At 47.2% G+C, this 23,564-nt stretch overlaps 1 protein-coding gene across 1 annotated transcript; it reads right to left on the reverse strand.

Annotated features, from left to right (window-relative positions):
• Positions 1-2,748: 2,748 nt before the first annotated feature.
• Positions 2,749-23,201, reverse strand: CIDEC (cell death inducing DFFA like effector c). Its single transcript, XM_066594633.1, has 6 exons — positions 23,128-23,201; positions 8,585-8,662; positions 7,021-7,162; positions 5,979-6,128; positions 4,707-4,894; positions 2,749-4,433 (listed from the first exon to the last, which is right to left on the reverse strand). Exons 2-6 carry the CDS (start codon positions 8,635-8,637, stop codon positions 4,235-4,237), a joined length of 732 nt encoding a protein of 243 aa, XP_066450730.1. The 5' UTR covers positions 8,638-8,662; positions 23,128-23,201; the 3' UTR covers positions 2,749-4,234.
• Between the last annotated feature and the right edge of the window lie 363 nt (positions 23,202-23,564).

Raw genomic sequence — 23,564 nt, forward strand, 5'->3', positions numbered from 1 at the left:
AGGTCTATATAGATATACCGGTATATATTATATAAACTAATTGATGGTCTTACAGTTTGCATATATTTGGCCACTAGATGGCAGTAGAGAACATGCACAAAGCAAGCATGACTAATTATGGCTTATTTCACATGGGCAAGTGTGATATCGGGTCGTGAAACTCGGCCGGATATTGCGCTTGCCAACGTACAATGTCCCCGCAGGTGCAAGGCGTTTTTGTGTTAAAAAGGCCTCCCATCATTTCAAAGCCACGGTGGAGGATCACAGAGGGTTTCCTATCGTTTTCAATGGGAAACCTCCCGCGCCCCTTGCATGCCATGTGATGCTTTGCTGGCCCCATTGGAAACAATGGGTGATGTGAGGGAACGCCAAAAGATAGGACATGCCGTGATTTTTCCCTGCACTGCGATGTAGGGTGGGGAATTTAAAAAAAAATCAAGTCAAAATCTACAACCACAATGGGGATTTTGACTCCAGATGTTTCAGATGTGGAAATGCTGCAGAATTTTCCACTGTTCCGGTACGTTCCCCCCTATGTCATTATACTCTAAAACAGCTCTATGTACATACAAATTCTGGTGTGACTTAGATCTCCAGTCATGTTGTAAAGGCCTGGTAAAAAAAACAAATAACTTGTAGAGCAACTACCTTTCCAATAGGTGGCGCTGTGGAGGATTATGGAAACAGTCATGCAGATGAGTGATGCTCAGGCAGCATTGCATGGCCTACATAAGGCTCCCTGCACACTTGTGGCACACTCAACAAAAAGAGAATTACCCCCACTACCAGCCCCGGGAAGACGGAGGGCTGTATACATACGGATATGTGCTACACAAGACAATCGGCAGATGATAATAAGCTTCTTAAAGGTAACAGTTTGAAGGCTTTCTAAAACCTATCTACACGGGACAAACTGTTGGGCAAACGATGCCCGTCACTCGTCCCAGCAAAGCTCGCTCCCTTAGCGTTACACAGTGCTACAGCGGAAGTATAGCGTGACGGATGGCTTCCATTGACTACAAAGGAAGCCGGCCGCGCGTATTCCCGCGGCAAATAGGACATGCCGCGGGTTATTTCATGCAGTGGAATTCTGCAGTGTGAACATTGAGCTAGAACCTAATAACTGCGGTGTAACGCAGCGGAAATCCGGCCGTGGGCATTAGCTCTAAATGGGAAACCACCGACATGGAGAAGGACTTGGGAATTTCAGTTAACTGTAAGCTTAACTGGAGCAACCAGTGTCAGGCAGCTGCTGTTAAGGCAAATACGATCATGGGGTGCATCAGAAGAGGTCTAGGGGCGCATGGCGAAAACATTGTTCTTCCTCTTTACAAGTCACTGGTCAGACCACACATGGAATATTGTGTATAGTATTAGGCACTAGTACTCAAGAAGGACATATCAGAGCTTGAGCGGGTACAAAGGTGAGCAGCTAAAGTAATAAATGGAATGGGCGAACTACAATACCCAGAGAGGTTATCGACATTGGGGTTATTTAGTTTAAAAAAAAAAAATTAAAATAAAATCAGGGCTGACCTAATAACCTTTGAAAAAATATTTCAGGGGACAATACAGAGATCTCTCCCATCATCTGTTTATACCCAGGACTGTGACTGTAACAAGGGGCACGCTCTATGTCTAGAGGAAACAGACACCGACAACAACAGAGGTTCTTTACTTTAAGGCTGGGTTCACAAAGGGCATATTCCCATCGGAAATCTGGCGGTTTGGCCGCTGTGGAAAAACATGAGATTTCCAACGGGAAAGCGCTGCTTCAAAACCCGCAGCACTTAGCTCATCCACATGGCTGGCTAATACCGGGATTAGCAGGCGCAGGCAGATTTGCCACAGTGAAATTCTGGACGAAATTTCCGTGGCAAATCCGCCCTGTGTGAACCCAGCCTGAGAGCAGTGAGACTATGGAACTCTCTGCCCGAGGATGTGGTGATGGCAAATTCGATAAGAGGTTAGGAGGGGTCTGGACTAGAGATGTGTGAGTATACTCGCTAAGGCTAACTACTCGAGTGAGTAGTGCCTTAGCCGAGTATCCTCCCGCTGGACTGTAAAGATTCGGGGGCCGGCGGGGGGCGGTGGGGGAGATCTCTCTCTCCCCTGCGCTCACCGCCGCAACTCACCTGTCACCGGCCCCCGAATCTGTAAAGACGAGCGGGGACATACTCGGCTAAGACACTACTTGCTCGAGTAAATGTGCCTTAGCGAGTATACTTGCTCATCTCTAGTCTGGACGTCTTTCCTGTGCGATACAATATTGTATGTTATAACTTCAAGGATTGGTGATCCGGGATTATTCTGCTTGTCAGATTGAAGTCTGGAAGGAAATTTGGCTTCTACCTTATTGGGTTTTTTTTGCCTTCCTCTGGATCAACATTGCGGGGTAATAGGTTGAACTGGATGGACATGAGTAAGTAACATTGTCTTTTTTCGACCTTACAATGTCCAAAGAAGGCAAAACCACACATGTTCCCCTTTTAGGAATGCTTCCATGGTAATATACCAGAGTCCTGGTATAATATAGGGTAAACATGGCACCTTGTGTTTCCATGATCACTTCCATCCCCAAGTACACGAGGTGCTGTTGTCCATGTCAGCCTGCTGATACAGGATGCAGCTTCTGCTGCCACCACATAAATGAAGGCACAACAAACCCCCCACACAGTAAAATGATAACATGTTTTATTGAGCAAATTCACAGATTTTTATAACCCAAACGAGTATAAATAAGCATTACAAAGTTTAAATATTAATATCATATAAAGCCGGAGCTGGTAACAGTCAGTATTACTAGGGTGATTATGGGTTCTACTTACAGTATATATAAAGTGCCTGGACCATAGCTTAAAATGGTATTCACTACCCATCTACCCCCACTGTGTTACCGGACCCCCAAGTCTATAAAGAAAAATCCATTAAAAGTTCACTGATATTACCAAAAATCTGATTAATATGGCAATAACGGATAGAGAGCTGACTTGCTTTTCCAATGCCCCCAATGTCTGTATTGCTAAGGATGTGCTGCTTGACCACCCAATGTAAAACCTTATATAGTTGTTATAGGCCCTATATCCATAGCAACCAGTCTGTCGGAGACAAAGGGAAGGCTGGATTGGTAAAGTGCTGCCAAAGGGGACAACCAGCTTGGCAATATCACGCCATTCCATCCGCATTATTAATCAGATTTTTTTTTACAGAATGAATTGCCAAGGGTGCTTTTACATCTGCAGATGTCAGAGTATGACGAGTGCCAATCACCATAATCGGCGCTCGATTACATGGCCTTTTACACAGGCTGATCAGACTATTGGTGGAGAGAGGATCGTTCGTTCACCATTGATGTCAGCAACACAACTCCCATTCACACGGGAAGATGTGCTGCTAAGAAGAATGGGTTTTACTGTTTGCACAAAAGATGCAATCAGCCAGCCATGGAGCAAGTGCTTGTTCGCCTACTGATCAGGGCAAGGATCAAGTGAATGAGTGTTCTAATGGTTACTTCTTCACGATCACTGGTCCATTCAGTCTATGTAGAAGTTATTTCGAGAAGCAATAAGGCCACGGAACTCCAAAGGCCCTTTTATATGGGATGATTGTCCGATGCTAAAGCGCCCGATAGCCATCCCAGCGATAATTGCTCTTGTGCTTTCATGCAGGAGCAATGATCGTTCAATGAATGATGGCGGAGCGGGCCGGAGATGGTGCTGGCCGCCCGCCTACACTCACCGTAAACAGGCAGTCCTTTATAGATGAACGACTGCCTTTACACAGACCGATAGGCGTTTGATTTTTTTGGGCTGCACAATGTTAATGACGAACAATAAGCGAACGACTTGTTCGTCGTACAGTCACTGGACGTATTTACGCTGAATGATTATCGTTCAGATTTCCGTGATCCAGCAAGAATCTGAGCGATATCGTCCCATGTAAAAGGGCCTACAGTTGTATCCACTATTTTACAGGGTAAATTTCCTTTGGTGCGGCACTTGCGAGACCTTTCTTTACTTGCAGCTGTGATGTTTAGGTCTGCTAGGTGACAGCTTCAGGCCTATATAGTATTAGCAGTCTACTTTGCGCCACTTCTTTTTGTGAGCGCTGTATTGATTCACGGTCTATGATACCCTGCTATAAGCTATTCCCTGTGTTGTGGTGTCGCCCGCAGCAAGGCATCTTCATGGAGTGAACAGAGAGGAGGCATCGGGTCACCCGCAGGCTTGGTCGGTCAATTCGCTTGCTTTGTAGGTGCCAAGAGCATCTTGCGTGGGTAGAAAGGGATGAAGTTCCTGAGCGCAGCGGATGGCTTTTCTTCCTCTGTTACAGTCTTATTGTTGGGCTCTATGAACTGTTGCATATAACATGAGGTGCCCACTAGAACGTGCCCAGTGGCCTGCATAGTGAACAGCGTCCAGCGCAACACCTCCCTGTGATGGGGAAAAAAAAAAAGCAAAAACATTATTTTGAGTCCTAATTTAGATATATCTACTATTGGGAAAGCTGGGTGACAACCAATATGGCCATTACTGCAGCAACAATAGTAGTTGTTACTCAGCTTTTCTAAACTCCTGCCCACCCGGTTATGGCCCACTCATACTTTGCCATTCAACAGTGCAGAAAAACTGGGTGACAAAGCTTATGGAAGTGATGCAAGTAGTCACTTCCCTCCCATAGATAGTCATGGATGCTCCAATACTCACTTCATCATCCTTTTGGCGCTGTAGCACTGCAGGTCATAGGACACGGTGTAGTTCCCGTACAGCGTCGCCTTGACGTTCAGACACCCAATAACATCCTGGGGATTATTCTTATACAGGTCAAAGCTGATACGCGCCACATCGATCTTCCGCTGAGGCTTGTTGGACAGGGAAATATGGTAGCCAGCTTTCTGTGGACGAAGAAAATGACTATTAAAGAAATCCGCCAATTTGTCCTAGATGCCTTTAATTGCTCACACCAGTCTTAATATCATTTCCTTGGTGCAAAAAAAATAAAAACACACCCAATACGCCTCTTCATATATTAGGCACATCTCAACACCTCCGTGCGCCTACACAGGTCTGACATGGCGTACACTTCTGGCATACTTCAAATCACAGGTGTACATGAACCCATTGAAATCAATGGGTTCTTTTCCCGTGCGAGGTCCGTCCATATCGCAATCGGACAGAACTCACATGGGAAGGTCACCTCTGTAAATACACCCTTAGCTAGCAGAAATCTTGAAATGCATAGGTCATCAATAGTTGATCAGCAGAGACCATAGCTTGAGAATCTCACTGACCAGATAGCGCTGTCCATATTGCAGTGGCATGGTTCGTTTGACAGGCACAGCTTCCACTGAATTTAATAGAAGCTGCGCTTGTAGTACCCAACTGGGCCACTGCAATGTTGATAGGTCTATCTGCTTCCAGTGACCTAGTGATCAGCTGATCGTTGGGGGTCCACTGCTTGGGATCGCCACTGATCAACTACTGATCCTTTGGATAAGTCATCAATAGTAAAAGTCATGGAGAAGTAGAGAGGACAGGTTCTCAAGCAGTAACATAGCTGTAGTGGGTGCACAGATTACAATTGCACCCAGGCTTGGTGTTCACGAGAGCTCGCAAACCCCACTACTGCATAGGACGACTACTGTACTATGACAAATGAGGAAGGGGGACTAGACCAAGTATGGGATTGCTGTCCAAGAGCTTCAAGTTACACTCCTCCTCTGATGGTCTGTATAATTGTAAGCCCACCCATCTGCAAACGTCAAAGAAGATAATTGCTAAAGGCCGCTATGCCGCCCCCCCCCCCCCCCCCCCCCAAAACTGGAAATCTGCACAATGGAGATTTACACATAGAACGGGGTTGTGATTGGGGGTCTCCTTTTGAGGAGTAGCTGGAATTGAAGGACGTACAAATTGGTTTCAAAATGCTCATTGTATACAGAGCTGGTGTCGCCATCGTTTTGCACCCAAAGAACTCACATGAGATGGCTTCCACATCTGTCCTTTCACAAGAGCCATGAACACCGACCCACTGTCCAAAGACTGGAAAAAGTCTTCAGTGTCCACACCGGTGCCATCTTCATCCAGAACCAGCATGATGGCTTCATCCGTTAGCAGAGCATCCTGCGCCTAGGAACAAGAAGAGTGACATGTATGGTGAATGATGACCCATCCTTCTGAGCATAATCATCCAGCTGCAAAAACTGGTGCTGGGAGGTGCACTTTATATGAGGGCATCTTCATGCCTCACTTAAAGAGGCATGAAGATGCCCCTTTATTTTTATGATTTGTCAGCTAGAGAAGTCATTAAAAGTATGATAGGTGAGGGTCATATCTCCGGGACCTCCACTTCTACTTCCAGTTCCCAGCCAAAGAGTGGACCCTGTGCTACAGAAATGATTGGAGGCATTATGGCCTCTGACATTGGACAGGGTTGTCATTGAAAGGACATCTATGGGATATTCTATCAAGGCCAAATCTATGGGCTCATTGGCACACCATTTGATCTCCTGGGCTGTATTTCAGAGGAGCTCTTTAGAGTTTTGTGGGCCAATCAGCTATGATGGAATAGCTCAAGTGGTGGCAACACCTTTTTACAAAGATTCATTTAGCTGGGAAAGGCTTCAAGCTCCATCTATTGTACTACTCAGTTGGATAGTTGGGTGGTGCAGCACTAGGAGAGACTTGCCTATGTGTTAATGGCTCTAGAGCAATCAATAGCTCCAGGATTGGCTTCAGCAATGTTGACTTGGGAAGAGTATGAAGACTGAAGTAGCTGACAGGGAATCCGTCATCACATTTGAGCCCGCTGGAGTGGTGGACCCGTTTCCTCACTTCTGAGCCCTATAATGCAGTTTATGGGGCCGAAATGTGATGACGGGTTCCCTTTAAAGAACGCCCAAACTCCAGTTCCTATGTTGTGGATACGACTCAGAATCTTCAGCCCAATCACCAAGTTGTGGCAGCCAATGACCACATGAATGACCATGGGTGACCTCAGACCTCCAGTCTTGGTCCTTACCTTGTTAAGCAGATCTTCAAGGCAGTCAGCCACAATGCCCTTTCGAATGCTTCGGTCACAGTTGCAAACTTTGAAGGGTCGTGGTTTGTATGTGGGCCGGGAAAGGAACTGTTGAGTCATTGTAGCGCTGACGGAGACGCACCTGTAATAATCAGCACAATTATAACATATGGTAACATACAAAAAGTCTCATGTTTGATCTGTTCTCCAATAATGGCTGCTGCATAAACCGTATTATCGGCCCGCAGGGCATTTCAAAATTCCCTGTGACCTTTGTCTGGTATGTACAAAGGGCTGGACTGTTGGACGGGACAGAAGATTTCCAAATGTAATACTGCCTGATAAAGCGGTTAAAGGTGACAAACATGTGGCCATAAACACGACTTTTGCTCTGATCCAACTGGAGTTCTGATATTTCGCAGCATTAATGTTCTCGTCTTAAAAAGACATACAAGGAAAGAAATGTAATCATTTTCTACGTACAGACCGATCCCCATTGTTGTGGCTCTACAGTATTTTGTCATTTGACTCATATCTATCAGCTATGATTTACACAACAGATTTACTAGAAGAAAACTCAAAAAGGTCCTTAATGGCCCTTTTAGATGAACTAAATCTCGTTTAAACGAGCTAGTGATGTCATCACTAACTCTCGTTCGCACTTGTGCAGCCTGCGTAGACAGGCAGATCATCGTTGAGAATCGTTCACTTCTCGGTCAGCGTTTCACGTTCCCGTGTGATTGTTTAAACGCAACGTTTCGTGAACAAGCCAATAGTGATTTTTATGTCAGCTGAAACTGAAAAACCAACTTAAAGTGAAGCATTCTCATTCGCTTGTTGGTTTCGCGCTTAAACCGAACGACTATTTTTCATTTTTGTTTGCTTTAGTTTTTTTTAAAATAATAGTTATTCCAAAATCTTTTCAGATTTGTAACGTACATTTAGATATCTTCATTCCAGTCCTAGATATAATCATTTAGAAGGCATCCATGGAAAGGCATGGAAGAAGATTCCCTCACAGGTTCAAAGCCCTACCTACTCCCCAGAGCTAAGCGTAGATTACGACACCCTAAAAAGGGCATACAAAAGGGCTGAAGGTGACCGGAACTGCCCTGATGACCCGGGGGCCAAGACAAACTGCATGGAGGGTGTGGGAGTCTCCCTTCCTGCTGGGGTCCTGGAAACAGCTTAAGACCAGTCTAACATGATAGTTAGTATGCTATGATGGACGCTTATGGACTGGGGGTTATAATTATGCTGGTGCTGTCCTGAGGAGTTACTCAAGGTCCACACAATAAGAGTTATGAGGTTTGTTGATGTGATGTGATGTGCTATGAGCCATTGAGAGATGCGAGATGGAAATGTACGCGAGATGTCTGTTTGCACTTATGGTGCGCAGGTCCGCAGTGAGGCGGAGCTCTGAAGCTTAGGATGTACTCTGACACCTACGGTGCGATAGACCCGAGGTAGTGTTGCCGCGGACCTTGAAGAAATAGTACGATTCAGATAGAATGCAATGCGCTATTATAAATATTTTACACACACAAGGGAGAACTGTTCTTACTTGGAGAGAGACTTGGGAGACAGAAGACTCAGCGACTTCATGGCATAGTCCATCTTTGTCAGGATAATTTCTTCCGATCTAGAAGAGATTTAACACTATGATGAAGCTACCTACACTGTCATGACATGCTGGGAGTTGTAGTCGCACAACAATAAAAAAAAAACAAAAAACTAAATCTAATTATTTTTTAAAATTACTAAAAAAGAAAAAAAAAAAAAGATCTCAGCAGATACTCACCGATTTGCCATATTATCAGAAGTCTTAGTCTGCAACGTCCAGAGAAAAAAAAAAGAAAAAAGTGTGACAAGTGGCGGGTGTGGGCTGATTTATATCCTGCTTTGTGTACTTTGTCCTATCAGATTATCAGTGAGGTCACCAAAGTCAGGGTGACCATATAGATCATGGGTACAAGGTCCTCTCTGGTGGAAAGTTTCAGGCAGAAGGACAAAGTGCGTTTTATTACTGTTCATTAGTCACCACAATATCTGGGTAATGGGGGACAACTTAACCCCTTAGTGGCTGAATTTATGCTTAAAAGGATCAAGCAATTCGCATTGTCGCATTGCAAGAGCCATAACTCCCTGTATGAGGAATTGTTTTTTTGCAGGGGCAAGTTGTATTTTTTAATGGCAACACTCTGGGGTACATATAATATGTTGTAATACTTTTATTATTGTTCTTTTTTTGGGAGGGGAAGAAAGATGAAAAAATTAAATTATCCTATCTTATCCGCTCTTGCTGACAACTTTATCTTCCAAAAGGCAGAAGAGAAAACAAGGGGATCTGCTATCTTGGACCTAATTCTTACCAACAGGGAGGGAATGGTTGAGGAAGTAAGGGTGGCTGGGACATTAGGAGACAGTGATCCCGATACAAAGAGGAGGAAGACGTGAGAAAACTGAGACCTCAAGGTTGGATTTCAGAAAGGCAGATTTTGATGGACTCACAAAGAGGGTAGGAAGAATCCAATGGCTGGATGTTCTTAAAGGGGTTGTCTCGCGAAAGCAAGTGGGGTTATACACTTCTGTTTGGCCATATTAATGCACTTTGTAATATACATCGTGCATTAAATATGAGCCATACAGAAGTTATTCACTTACCTGCTCCGTTGCTGGCGTCCCCGTCTCCATGGCTCCGTCTAATTTTGGCGTCTTATCGCCCGATTAGGCGCGCTTGCGCAGAAAGGTCTTCTCCCTTCTGGTCGGTCCAGGCACGAGCGGCGTTCTGGCTCCGCCCCCTCTACGTGTCATCGCGTAGCTCCGCCCCGTCACGTGTGCCGATTCCAGCCAATCAGGAGGCTGGAATCGGCAATGGACTGCACAGAGCCCACGGTGCACCATGGGAGAAGACCCGCGGTGCATCGTGGGTGAAGATCCCGGCGGCCATCTTGGAGGAAAAGAAGGAAGAAGTTGCAGAGAGGGGATTCGGGTAAGTAAAAATTTTTTTTAAAATTTCAACACATCCCTTGGGTTTGTCCTGCGCTGTACGGGGGGCCTATGCAAAAAAAAACAACCTTTCGGCGCGGGACAACCCCTTTAAGGACAGAAATGTCCATGAAGGTTGTGAAATATTGCGAAATGATATTCTCAAAGCACAATCATTAACAATCCCTAAAAGAAGGAAGAATGGGAAGCATTTAAAGAGACCAGGATGGATGAACACAGAACTTACACATGTTAAAAATGAAGAAAAATATGTTTATCAAATGGAAAGGGGGGGGGGGGGGGGAATATCTAAGGAAGAATATAATGTGGTCTGCAGAAACTGTAGGGCAAGTGTCAGAAAAGCTAAAGCTAATAATGAATTGAGGCTGGCAACAGAGGCCAAAAGCAATAAAAAAGGATTTGGGGGTATGTCAAAAGCAAAAGAAAAGTCAAAGATGCTATAAGAGCAATCTGGGCAGACCTAATCCAAGAGAATCATAAATGTGTCATCCCGGGTTGTTCGTGAGGCATGTGACTGAATGCAAAAAGGAAAGCTCACGTGAGATAGCGGCCCTAGTTACCAAAATTGAAACCCTAGAAAGGGCACAATCGTTCCCATGCAACTTCCAATCAATTCTACACTCATTGTCGCTCGCAAACGCCGGAAAAAGTTAGATTTTCAGACTAAATCCCTCCTGGCTAGATGACGTCGCCACTTCTTTGAATTTGGAAACTGGCGAGATCTTTGAGAGAGCAACGATCCCGTAACTTTGTACCAGTAATCCTATCTCAGAAGGCACTCTTACAGGAGATCCTGAAAAGATTGCAACAGAGTTTGCTCAATTCTACAGAGACCTATACAACCCAACAACTCCCCCCCCCCCCCTCCCAAGAGCTGGGAGCTAGTTATCCCCTAGGCCCCCACAACAATATTTAGAAAAATCAGGACTGCCAACAGTATCACTAGAATCAGCAAGTGCTCTGGACAGACCCATTTCGGAGGAGATTTCCCAAGCCCTAAAATTAATGCCTTCTAGTAAGGCACCTGGTCCAGATGGTCTCCCATCCTCATATTACAAGAAGTACCCGGACCTGCTCATTGGTCCACTGAAGTCTGCATTGAACTCCATAGTAAGGGTTCTCCCCTTCCCTCTGAGATGACCAACGCCCAGATCACAGTTATACCTAAACAAGGTAGAGACTCCACTCTATGTTCAAATTATCGCCCATTTTCCCTATTCAACATAGACCTTAAATTGTTTGCGAAAGTATTGGCATTACATCTCTCACCACTGTTACAAGATCTGATACACTCTGATGAGGTGGGGTTTATTTCCTCTAGAGAGGCCCGTGACAATACCACAAAAGTCCTGAATGCAATACACTACGCTAAAACCAAACATATTCCCCTCTGCCTAATAAAATGCTATTATCAGGCTTCAATGCTACAATGAGTTGTGGATTGGTGTAAACATGATTCCACGAAACAATGGGTCTCCATGGAGCACACTTTTGCTCCCACTCCCCTAGGTATCTAATCATCCCCCACCCACTCTTCTGTTGCACCCCACGATTGGGCCCACACTGTCCATATGCAGAGGCCTGTTCCCCGGCAGAGATATATCACCCTCTCCCTCCCCAATCTATCCTATCTTGGGAAACCGACATTTCCCTGCAAGCCTCTCCACGGGACCATTCCAAAATTGGCATCTTGCTGGTAAATACTGTGCTACACACTCTTTCCGGCTTGGACTGGATATCTAGAATGGAGCTACAGTCTGTCCTGGGTCCTGTCCCCCAGGGCTTTTGGAAGGCTGTACAGCCGGCGCACTTCTTGAGTTCCCTTCCACCGGCGAAAGACTTCTGCAGACCACTCATGACATTTGAGAAGGCTGCCTGTGGTCAAACCCTATCCCCTACTCTCTGTCAGCAATCTACTCCCTTTTGATCTTATAGCCAAGAGACTTTAAACCTCTTTATCTGAACAGATAGGAGCAGGAGGTTGGAGTGTCGTTCTCCTCGGCCCAGGGGGACAGGATCTTCAAGTTCACGCATAGATCCTCAATCTCAAGCAGATATCAGGAGGCGGGCTTCAAGCTCCTTTCACGTTGGTACATGGTGCCCTCTAGACTGCACAAAATTTACCCTTCCTCATCCCTGATATGCTGGCATTGTGGTACGGAGATGGGTACCCTCATGCACATTTTTTGGGGGATTGTATGCTTTAGGTAGAATGTTTACACGATGAAAATGGTGAATTGATTAAGAATGATGTTGAGAAGGCAGAACTTTTTAATTTCTATTTTTATATCGGTTTTCTTTCAGTAAGTAGATGTGACATCAACTGATGTTCCCTGTGCTATTGGGGGAATAAAAGAATGCAGGCTATATATAAGCAGAGAGATGGTGAGGGAACACTTAGCTAACTTAAATGAATTCAAGTCTCTAGGTCCAGATGAATCACATCCTAGGAGACCGAAGGAAGCAGCGGAGGTCATTGCTGAACCACCTGCTGTAATCTTTGAAAATTCATGGACAGCAGAAGTCCCAGAAGATAGGGACAACATTTGCCCTTTTCCAATCTTCAAAAAAAGGTGAACGCAGGAAACTAGAGGCCTGTGAGCCTGACATATACCGCTTTGCTTATACTCCACTTGAACTCTCCTTGCTTTGATTCTCTTATCTTATCTCCCCTCACCTTCCCCTATGCTCTGGCTTTTTATAGTTGCTTTGACAATAGAGATGAGCGAACGTACTCGTCCAAGCTTGATACTCGTTCGAGTATTAGCGTGTTCGAGATGCTCGTTACTCGTGACGAGTACCACGCGATGTTCGAGTTACTTTCACTTTCATCTCTGAGACGTTAGCGCGCTTTTCTGGCCATTAGAAAGACAGGGAAGGCATTACAACTTCCCCCTGCGACGTTCAAGCCCTATACCACCCCCCTGCAGTGAGTGGCTGGCGAGATCAGGTGTCACCCGAGTATATAAAATCGGCCCCTCCCGCGGCTCGCCACAGATGCGTTCTGACAGAGATCAGGGACAGTGCTGCTGGTGCCGGAGCTGCTATAGGGAGAGCGTTGGGGTTCTTAAAGCCTAAAATACTCCTAACGGTCCTTCTTAGGGCCACATCTAACCGTGTGCAGTAGTGTGGAGGCTGCTTTTTATAGTGTTGCACATTTTATTTTTTTTTTGTATATCGGCCGCGCAGAGCATTGCGCCCTGCAGTAATTATACATAGTCCAGGGCCAGTAGTGGTGGTGAGGCAGGGACAGAAGACATATTTATTGAATATAGGCAGTGGGCCTTTCCAAAAACATTTGGGAAAAAAAAAATCTATTTGGGCTGCCTGTGACTGTCCTCAGTGTAGTGGGTCTGTGCTGGGGGTAGTTGGCCTCCTAATTCATACGCAGCCAGCTAAGTGTTACAGCAGGCTTGCGCAAAATTATTTCCTGGCTCTGCTGTGCGTTCCATAAGCGAAGTCAGCCTCCAACCACGCAGACATATGATGGCCAAGCACCCCACAAGGTGGGACGAAGGCCGTTCACCGCCTCCGGTTTGCACCGCTGCCTCTCCCCCTGTGCCCCAACCTGCCACTGAGATCCAACCCCCCTCTCAGGGCACAGGCACTACCGTCTCCTGGCCTGCACCCACACCCTCACCTCCGCTGTCCTCGGCCCCATCCACCAATGTCTGTCAGAGCACCGTCCAGCCGTCGCTAGCGCAAGTGTTGGAGCGCAAGCACGCCACCACGCACCCGCACGCTCAAGCGTTAAACGTGCACATAGCCAAATTTATCAGCCTGGAGATGCTGCCGTATAGGGTTGTGGAAACGGAGGCTTTCAAAAGTATGATGGTGGCGGCGGCCCCGCGCTACTCAGTTCCCAGTCGCCACTACTTTTCCCGATGTGCCATCCCAGCCCTGCACGACCACGTCTCCCACAACATTGTACGCGCCCTCACCAACGCGGTTACTGCCAAGGTCCACTTAACAACGGACACGTGGACAAGCACAGGCGGGCAGGGCCACTATATCTCCCTGACGGCACATTGGGTGAATTTAGTGGAGGCTGGGACAGAGTCAGAACCTGGGACCGCTCACGTCCTACCCACCCCCAGAATTGCGGGCCAAAGCTCGGTGGTGGTATCTGCGGCGGTGTATGCTTCCTCCACTAAACCACCCTCCTCCTCCTACGCAACCTCTGTCTCGCAATCAAGATGTGTCAGCAACAGCACGTCGCCAGCAGTCGGTGTCTCGGGGCACGGCAGCACAGCGGTGGGCAAGCGTCAGCAGGCCGTGCTGAAACTACTCAGCTTAGGAGAGAAGAGGCACACGGCCCACGAACTGCTGCAGGGTCTGACAGAGCAGACCGACCGCTGGCTTGCGCCGCTGAGCCTCCAACCGGGCATGGTCGTGTGTGACAACGGCCGTTACCTGGTGGCGGCTCGGCAGCCTCACGCACGTGCCATGCCTGGCCCACGTCTTTAATTTGGTGGTTCAGCGCTTTCTGAAAAGCTACCCACGCTTGTCAGACCTGCTCGGAAAGGTGCGCCGGCTCTGCGCACATTTCCGCAAGTCCCACACGGACGCCGCCACCCTGCGCACTCTGCAACATCACTTTAAGCTGCCAGTGCACCGACTGCTGTGCGACGTGCCCACACGGTGGAACTCTACGCTCCACATGTTGGCCAGGCTCTATGAGCAGCGTAGAGCTATAGTGGAATACCAACTCCAACATTGGCGGTAAAGATTCCTATCCGACAGCGCTAGTGGCCGAAGGCGCAGTTCCGAGGGCCAGGTAGCAGGGGAGGCGCAGAGATCAGGCAGCATGTACAGCACAGGCAGGGGAACACTCTCTAAGGCCTTTGACAGCTTTCTGGCTCCCCAGCAAGACTGTCACCGCTCCCCAGTCAAGGCTGAGTCGGCGGGAGCACTGTAAAAGGATGGTGAGGGAGTACGTAGCCGATCGCACAACCGTCCTCTGTGACGCCTCTGCCCCCTACAACTACTGGGTGTCGAAGCTGGACACGTGGCCTGAACTAGCGCTGTGTGCCCTGGAGGGGCTTGCTTGTCCTGCGGCTAGCGTCTTGTCAGAGAGGGTGTTTAGTGCGGCTGGGGGAATCATCACAGATAAGCGTACCCGCCTGTCAACCGACAGTGCCGACAGGCTAATACTCATCAAGATGAACAAAGCCTGGATTTCCCCAGACTTTTCTTCTCCACCAGCGGACAGCAGCGATACCTAAACAATACGTAGGCTGCACCCGCGGATGGAAGCATCGTTCTCTCTCACCATCAAAAACGTGGACGTTTTAGCTTCATCAATCTGTGTATAATATTCATCCTCCTCCTCCTGCTCCTCCTCCTGAAATCTGACGTAATCACGCCGAACAGGCAATTTTTCTTAGGCCCACAAGGCTCAGTCATATAATTTTTGTAAACAATTTTTATACGTTTCAATGCTCATTAAAGCGTTGAAACTTTCACCTGAAAATTTTTTTATTTTAACTGGGCTGCCTCCTGGCCTAGTTACAAATTAAGCCACATTAACCAAAGTGATTAATGGGTTTCACCTGCCCTCTTGGTTGGGCATGGGCAATTTTTCTGACGTACATTAGTACTGTTGGTACACCAATTTTTTGGGGCCCTCGCCTACAGTGTAATCCAATTAATTTTTTGCCCACCTGCATTACAGCTGACGTTACATCAGCTGTGCTGGGCACTGCAATGGGATATATTTATGTACCGCCGGTGGCTTCCTGGGAGCCACCCATGCTGTCGGTCCACACGGAGTTGTAACTACATGTGTCCACTTCTAAAGAACCCCAGTCTGACTGGGGCATGCAGTGTGGGCCGAAGCCCACCTGCATTTAATCTGACGTTCGCTCTGCTGTCCAGGGCACTGCAATGGGATCATTTATGTACAGCGGGTGGGTTCCAGGGAGCCACCCATGCTGTGGGTGCACACGGAATTCCCATTGCGGAGTTGGGGATTCCCAGTTGTACCTGCCTGAGACTATTTATAAAAAACCGCGGTCTGACTGGGGGATGCAGACACCTTGACAGAATGAATAGTGTGTGGCACATAGGTTCCCCATTGCTATGCCCACGTGTGCAGCTCCTGATGGCGGTGGCACAGGATTATATTTCTCATTGCTTCTGTACAGCATTGTGGGCTATCGCCCCGCCCCTTTTAAAGAGGGTCGCTGCCTAGCCGTGCCAACCCTCTGCAGTGTGTGCCTGCGGTTCCTCCTCATGGCAGACGCATTTATAAATAGACATGAGTGTGGCGTGGCATGATGGCAGCTGAAGGCTGCGCAGGGACAATTTGGTGTGCGCTGTGGACACTGGGTCGTGCAGGGGGGGGGGGGGGGTTGGGCAGCATGTAACCCAGGAGAAGTGGCAGCGGACTGTCATGCAGGCAGTGATTGTGCTTTGTTGGAGGTAGTGTGGTGCTTAGCTAAGGTATGCATTGCTAATGAGGGCTTTTCAGAAGTAAAAGTTGTTGGGAGGGGGGGGGGGGGGGGGCACTTTTGCCGCTATTGTGGCTTAATACTGGGACCTGGGAAATTGAGATGCAGCCCAACATGTAGCCCCTCGCCTGCCCTATCTGTTGCTGTGTCGTTCCCATCACTTTCTTGAATTGCCCAGACTTTCACAAATGAAAACCTTAGCGAGCATCGGCGATATACAAAAATGCTCGGGTCGCCCATTGACTTCAATGGGGTTCGTTACTCGAAACGAACCCTCGAGTATCGCGAAAATTTCGTCCCGAGTAACGAGCACCCGAGCATTTTGGTGCTCGCTCATCTCTATTTGACAACCAATCCTAAACTATGGGTGAGCTACCTAGCCAATCCTAGGTCTGCTTAGGGTAACTGACAAGACACATAAGGTTAGAGTGACACAGACACCAGACAAATGACCTACCACTGACCTAGACAGAGCCAATACACAACACATAGTATAACACCTTCAACAGTACAGACATATAGACACTACAAAAGACAGATATTAGGCCGCATGTCCACGGGGAAAATGTGATTTAAAATCCGCAGCTGTTTTTCCAACAGCGTGATCCGCGCCTCATAGGAATGCATTGGACACCCGCAGGTAGTTAAATACCTGTGGATGTCTTTTTCCCCTGAGGCGTGGATTGCGTGTGCGGGAAAACACTCGCAGCACGCTCCATTTTTAGTGTGGGCCTCCCGCAGGGACGGCTCCTGCGAAAGTCGTCCGGATCCGCAGAACACCCTACCTGAATTCCTGCTCTCCGGCGTGGTAGCGCGGGAGAGCAGGAGTTTTTTTTTAAAAATGGAGTGCCCAGCGCATGGGCGCGGCATGCTGCCAGCGTGCCGAGCACATCCGCCAGGCCGAAGAAAGAAGATCCGTCCGCGACAGAGGGAAGATTCGCAGCGTCCAGACAGGTGAGTTTAATCTTCTTTTTAGCCTCATGTCCCTGGGAAAGGAGGGACCTGCTGCGGGATTCTGCATGGATTTTCCCCGTGGACATGAGGCCTTAAAGTGCTGGAGGGCCCCTACTCTGCGACACTACACCAGCATGGGTTTGTAACAAACAAGTCATGTCAGACAAATCTAATTTCCTTCTATGACAGAATCACCAACTGGGTTGATCAGGGAAATGAGGTGGATATAGTATATCTTGACTTTAGTAAAGCATTTGACAAAGTATCTCATACCATACTTATTGAAAAATGACCAAATATGCGATTGACAAGGCAAATGTTAGATGGATTCACAATTGGCTCAGTGATCGTACTCAAAGAGTGGTCATAAATGGCTGCACATCCAATTGGAAGAATGTATCAAGTGGGGTACCACAAGGCTCTGCCCTAGGCCCAGTGTTGTTCAACATTTTTATAAACGATGTGGAGGGAGAATTGATGGGAGACTGATCAACCCTACAGATGACAGGAAGCCAGGAGGAATGACTAACACTAGGGAAGAGAGGGAGTATTCAAAAAGATCTAGAAAAGTTGCAGTGAGAAATGCAAAGTCCTACATCTGGGCAAGAAAAATGAAAAAAAAAAAAAAAAAAAAAAAAAGCACATACAGAACGGGTGGAATTGAGCTAAGCAGCAGCATATGGCCCCCTGCACACAGGCGTAAATTCAACGGTGGGATTTCATGCAGAATTTCCGCCCGTGCCGGCTGCCAGAGGATTGCAAGCATGCACGCAATCCTATGCACACAGCCGTGATTTATCAATCCTATGCACACAGCCGTGATTTATCCACGTGAAAACACACGCAGAAAACAAATCGCGGCATGTTCATTTCTGTGCGGGCTACTTCTGTAGGCGGCCTATATGTAAAAAAAAAAAAACTTGGGTATACTAATAGAACACATATTGAACAGGAGTCAACAGTGTGATGCAGTAGCAAAAAAAGGCAAACAGTTCTGGGATATATTAAAAGAAGCATAGAGTCAACATCACATGAGACAATTATCCTCTACACTTCCTTAAGGCTGATTTAGACACGAGAATCGCTCAAAAGAATCTTTTGAGCGATTCTCATTCTGTCTAAATGCTCTGACATTGTGCAGTTTTCGTGCATGAATTGATCAGCTATTATCAGCCTGCTGCACTGATAAGATTCTCTGTCCCTGTGTCCTGCAGTGAATTCACAGCGGGGCACGGGCTGTAAACGCAGAGAACACTACAGCTGTTTGCTCATGCAAAGCAGCTGTAGTGTTTGGCGAGAGATAGTGGCGGTGTCTCGCTGTGCCTGCATAGCTATATAGTAGCTGATTAGCTACTACGGTATAAAGTATGCAAAGATGATTGCTCAAAACTGTCACTCAAACTATCGTTTGAGCGATCATCTGTCAGTGTATATGGGTATAAGTCAGACCTTATCTGGAATACTGTGTCCTGTTCTGGGCACCCCAATTTTAAAAAGACATAGACAAACTGGAACAAGTTCAGAGAAGAGTTACCAAGATGGTGAGCGGTCTGCAAATCATGTACTATGAGGAACAGGTAAAGGATCTGGGAAGGTTTAGCTTGCAGAAGAGAAGGCTGAGAGGAGACTTAATAGCTGTCTACAAATATCTGAAGGGTTGTCACAGTGCAGAGGAATCAGCCCTATTCTCATTTGTACAAGGAAAGACTAGAAGCAATGGGATGAAACTAAAAGGGAGGAGACACAGATTAGATATTAGAAAAAAACTTTCTGACAGTGAGGGTGATCAATGAGTGGAACAGGTTACCACAGGAGGTGGTTAGTTCTCCTTCAATGGAAGTGTTCAAACAGAGGCTGGACAGACTATTTATAAACCAAGATGAACAGGGCTATAGGTGCCATCCTGAGGGTGCATTTACAGGGGTGAAACGTGGAGTGATATTGCACTTGCAAATCTGCCCTCTTTATGCGAGTGCAAGGAGTTTTGTGAAGAAAAAAACCAAAAAAAAAACCAAAAACACACATCGCAACACTTGCAGTTTACAGGCGCATGAATAATGCATGTTCTAATAGGAAAAATAGAAACTTGCATCACACTTGTATTTACATGCGTGTGCGATGCGATTATTTCCCTCCACATGGGAATTATGTAGACTTTACAGTAGCAGTAAAGTGGATGAGATTTTATAAACCTCATCCACACGCTGCGGGAATTGACATGCGGTGCGGAATTCAATTGTGCAGCATGTCAATTTTATTACTAATTTCGCTGTGGAATTCCCCCAATGTGGCTCAATTAGGCCGCTTTAACACGGCCGAGAAAAATCGCACGAGATCTGTGCGTTGTGAGGTGAACGACTATGAACCCCATTCTTTTGAGTGGAGTCATCTACATGCGCGATTTTTCCCTGGACCACATTGCGGTATAGAAAAAAAAATTGCGGCATGTTCTATATTTGCGCGTTTCTCAGATCGCATCGCCCATTGTGCGATGCAAGGTTTCCCATTGACGCGGTTGGAAGTTGCACCGAAAAAGCGCAGCTGTATTGAAGTGATTGGAGAGGTTTTTGATACCAAAACGCCTCACACCTGCGAGTATATTATACGTTCACAATAGCGGGCCGCGTTTCCCCACTTACTGCGCTGGACAGTACGAAATCCGAGCGTGGGTCCACAGCACGTACCCTGATGGTGCAGCGCTCAGTGGTGCTGGATGACCGATGTCCCACAACCAGCCAATGGAGTCGTCACCTTTTAAGCTTGGATCTGTATGAACTCCAGCTAGTCATACTCCACTACATTTCAGTCTTCACTGCAGCTCTGGCATTGTATTCATTAGCCAGGAAGGTTGTAGAGCGGCATTGGACAGGATAAGATATAAAAGATGGTAGTCAATCTGTGTGCATGCACTCTTTAGGCTTCTTCATACGGCGTACTTGCGCACATGCAAAAACTGGGTATGTAAAACGCAGAGAATAGAACCCACTAATTTCAAATGTGCACAGAATACGTAAGGCGGTGCGCAAAATACAGCGTAAAACCGCAGGGAAAAGAACACATCTGGACTTCATTAAGCTTAATAGCCTTTTAACTTACGGAGGGGGTGTGAACATGCCCCGCGCGCGCAAAACGTACAATAAAATGCGTTGATACGCATGCAAAACCGCCTCGTTCATGATGCAAATGCATTGCGCTAAGATGAGTACAAAAGCGCAAAAGGAACAGAAGGCTGCTGTCACATGGGCATAAGAGCATTTACGCCATGTATCTGCACGATGGGCGTGGTGTATCTGCGCACACACGTGCGTGTTTCACTGTAGCTTTGTGCGTACAAAAAAACCCCTAAATGGTCAATTAGTTTAATTAGTTCAACATGTACTATTTTCATATGCGCATGAAATAGAGCGTAAGTGCCCAAAATACGCTTCAGTGATTGAACCAAATCAATGGGATCTACTCACTGCATATTGCGCTGCGCAAATACGTGCGCGAGTACGCCTCAGGCTGCGCTGACAACGCTTTGGTCTACACGCCGCCTTTCTGCGCTGGGGTTGCGTTGCAGTTCCCAGAAACTGTATTTAGATGGATGTCAGAACTGAGCCATTGAGTTTACTTAGTCAGAGAACATAAAAGGTGCGAGCTTTGGTCGCCGTTTGACCTCGTTTTTTTTTTTATAGTTTTCTGTCATTTCTGGACGACACAATAACTTAGAGATCTCCCATCTGATAACGTGGAGGGAGGAGCCAGCAGAAGACATTGTTGACAGTTGCTATGAGTGTGCCCCACAACATGGAGCAGCCAATCAGCTTCCAGCTCTTATTCTCCACAGACTCTTTGTATGATGAAAGCTGCAATGTGATTGGTTACTGTGGGCCATTGCTCCATTGTCCCCTCACAGCCTTCCTGGAGGCGGTTTGGGGCTGTAATAGTTGCTTACATGATAGATGGAGTTTGCAAGTTGCCAAGAAGTAAACGCCCCCCTCCAGGGACTGGAAAGGTCACCGCAGTAATAACCTCCTGCATGTAAACAAACTGTAATGTCAAAGCGAGAGGCGGAGCCCCAGGGCTGCGCAATTATTGGATGCTACAAAAGGGTAACGCTAGCTGGGGCCGCTTCTGGACAAGCATATGTTTGCTCCGTATCAGGTCTGTGCAGAGGTGACTGTAATACAGAGCTCATGTTAATCTATAGGGCTAGTCACATATTTCACAGCCATTTTCCAAAAACGTAGCGTGATCTATATTTTTGCATATTTGGATTTTTTTCTATCGCCAAAGATGGTTCAACATTTGCTCAATAAAAAAAATACGGAGGCAAATATGGATGACGAACGGATGGAGGGTCTTTTGAAACACAAATATGGATCCATATGACAGATTCCTTTTTAGGCTTGTCTGAAACCAGCCTAAGGCTGGGTTCACATGGGGCGGATTCCCAGCGGAAAGCTTGCAGTTCAGCCACAGCGAAAAACTGCGAGATTTCCGCCGGGAGAAGCGCTGCTTCAAAACCAGCCGCGGGTTTTGAAGCGGCCTGGCCGCTTGCTCTTCCACTGCGGCCGGCGCTCCCATAGGAGGAGAGCACGGATGCAGCTGAAGAAGTAAAAAAATGAACATGCTGCGCCCGGGGAATCCGCGCCAGAGTGCCGGCTTTGCCGCGGCGGATTTGCCGTCCCGTGTAGACAAGATTTCTGAGAAATCTTGTCCACATGGCTGGCTAATAACGGGATTAGCAAGCGCAGGCGGATTTGCCGCGGCGAAATTCCGGACGAAATTTCCGTGGCAAATCCGCCCTGTGTGAACCCAGCTTAAGGGCTCATTAACACCAGTTTATTTGCGTGCGTAATACGCAGTGAATAGAACCCGTTGATTTAGATGGATTCATTCAGGAGCGTATTTCTTTACGCAATGTGAAAAAAATACGTTGCATGACCTGTCTGGCTGTACATTTGCGCACTACAAATCAGTTGGCTTGTGTAAACACGCACGACATACACACAAAATCTATAGCTACGGGTAGCGTATTTATGTGGCTAAAATTCACTTACGGCCGTGTGAACAAGCCCGAAGGGCCCATCACACAAGCGTGGACACGTGTATTTACACAGCTGCAATACTCCTGTGTGAATGAGCCCCAGTAGTCCTAAGCTGAAGGATCACAAGTCTATCAGTCCGGACTCCCACCTGTACAGGTATACTCAGTCAGCCATGTATCCTTTCAGTCGACAAACTGAGATAAGCGGCAAGTGCTGCTTATCTCTAGAGGAAATGATATGATCAGATCAAACCTGTTCAATCCTCGTTTCCTCCGATGGGAGAGGTCATCAGCCCAAAATATTATTACAGGTCGCGTCTACAGGTTGGCGGAGTCGGGGTCGTATGTGCTAACAAGTAAAAAGACGCTTTTGTGGTTCCCAAGGCGGACGTCCCTTACCTTCCCCAACACAAGGAGCAAAACACTGAGGCCATGATTCACATCCAGCCCACCATTCCTGCAGCAGACCTTATAGCTAATTAATTGGGATGGTTAATTAACCGTTGCATTACAGATCTGCAGCCCTATAGGGAACAAAGACCCATAGCTGACATGTATTCCCCCACCGGATTTGTCGCTGCTATAGGACAGGTGCTTCCATGGATCACATTGAGCCCATAGGGTATAGCACTGTGACCCCCATCACATGCCGCTACTCACGGTTCCTGTGGACGCTGCTCCTCACTCTGCAGGCTGTCACATACTGATCCTCGTGGATGATGTGCCCCACTCCCCTTTACCCAGATTGCTCTAATGTAAGGAGGGACCTCGGGTCATCGCAGCACAAAATAAGTGTGGAAATAAGTAGCAGCACAGGTCAGGCAGTTTTATGGCCCCGCTGTCTGCAGCCGGATGGCCCAATACACCCGATATCAAGCAGAGTGATTAGAGATGGAAGGATCATGTAATGCCATCATCACGGTCACTATGTAGGTGAAGGGTGGACGCTGTGCCACAAACCAAAGAAGAGGGTGCAGCATGTGACTCACGACTACACATACCGCCCGGAGCAAGAGGGTCCTGTGAGAAGTCGCACGATAAACAAATCGAGCCTCGCAGAGGCCTGCACAGAAATGTCACGGGTGATGCGCCGGCTC

This window comes from Eleutherodactylus coqui, chromosome 3 (genome assembly GCF_035609145.1).
Source record: "Eleutherodactylus coqui strain aEleCoq1 chromosome 3, aEleCoq1.hap1, whole genome shotgun sequence".
In the NCBI taxonomy this organism is placed as follows: domain Eukaryota; kingdom Metazoa; phylum Chordata; class Amphibia; order Anura; family Eleutherodactylidae; genus Eleutherodactylus; species Eleutherodactylus coqui.

Coding starts and splice junctions, on each gene's coding strand:
- CIDEC (XM_066594633.1), bottom strand. CDS start 8,637: ATGGACTATGCCATGAAGTCGCTGAGTCTTCTGTCTCCCAAGTCTCTC. Junction 7,163..8,584: donor TCTCCCAAGTCTCTCTCCAA/GTAAGAACAGTT, acceptor TGATTATTACAG/GTGCGTCTCCGTCAGCGCTA. Junction 4,895..5,978: donor AGATGTGGAAGCCATCTCAT/GTGAGTTCTTTG, acceptor CTTCGTCCACAG/AAAGCTGGCTACCATATTTC.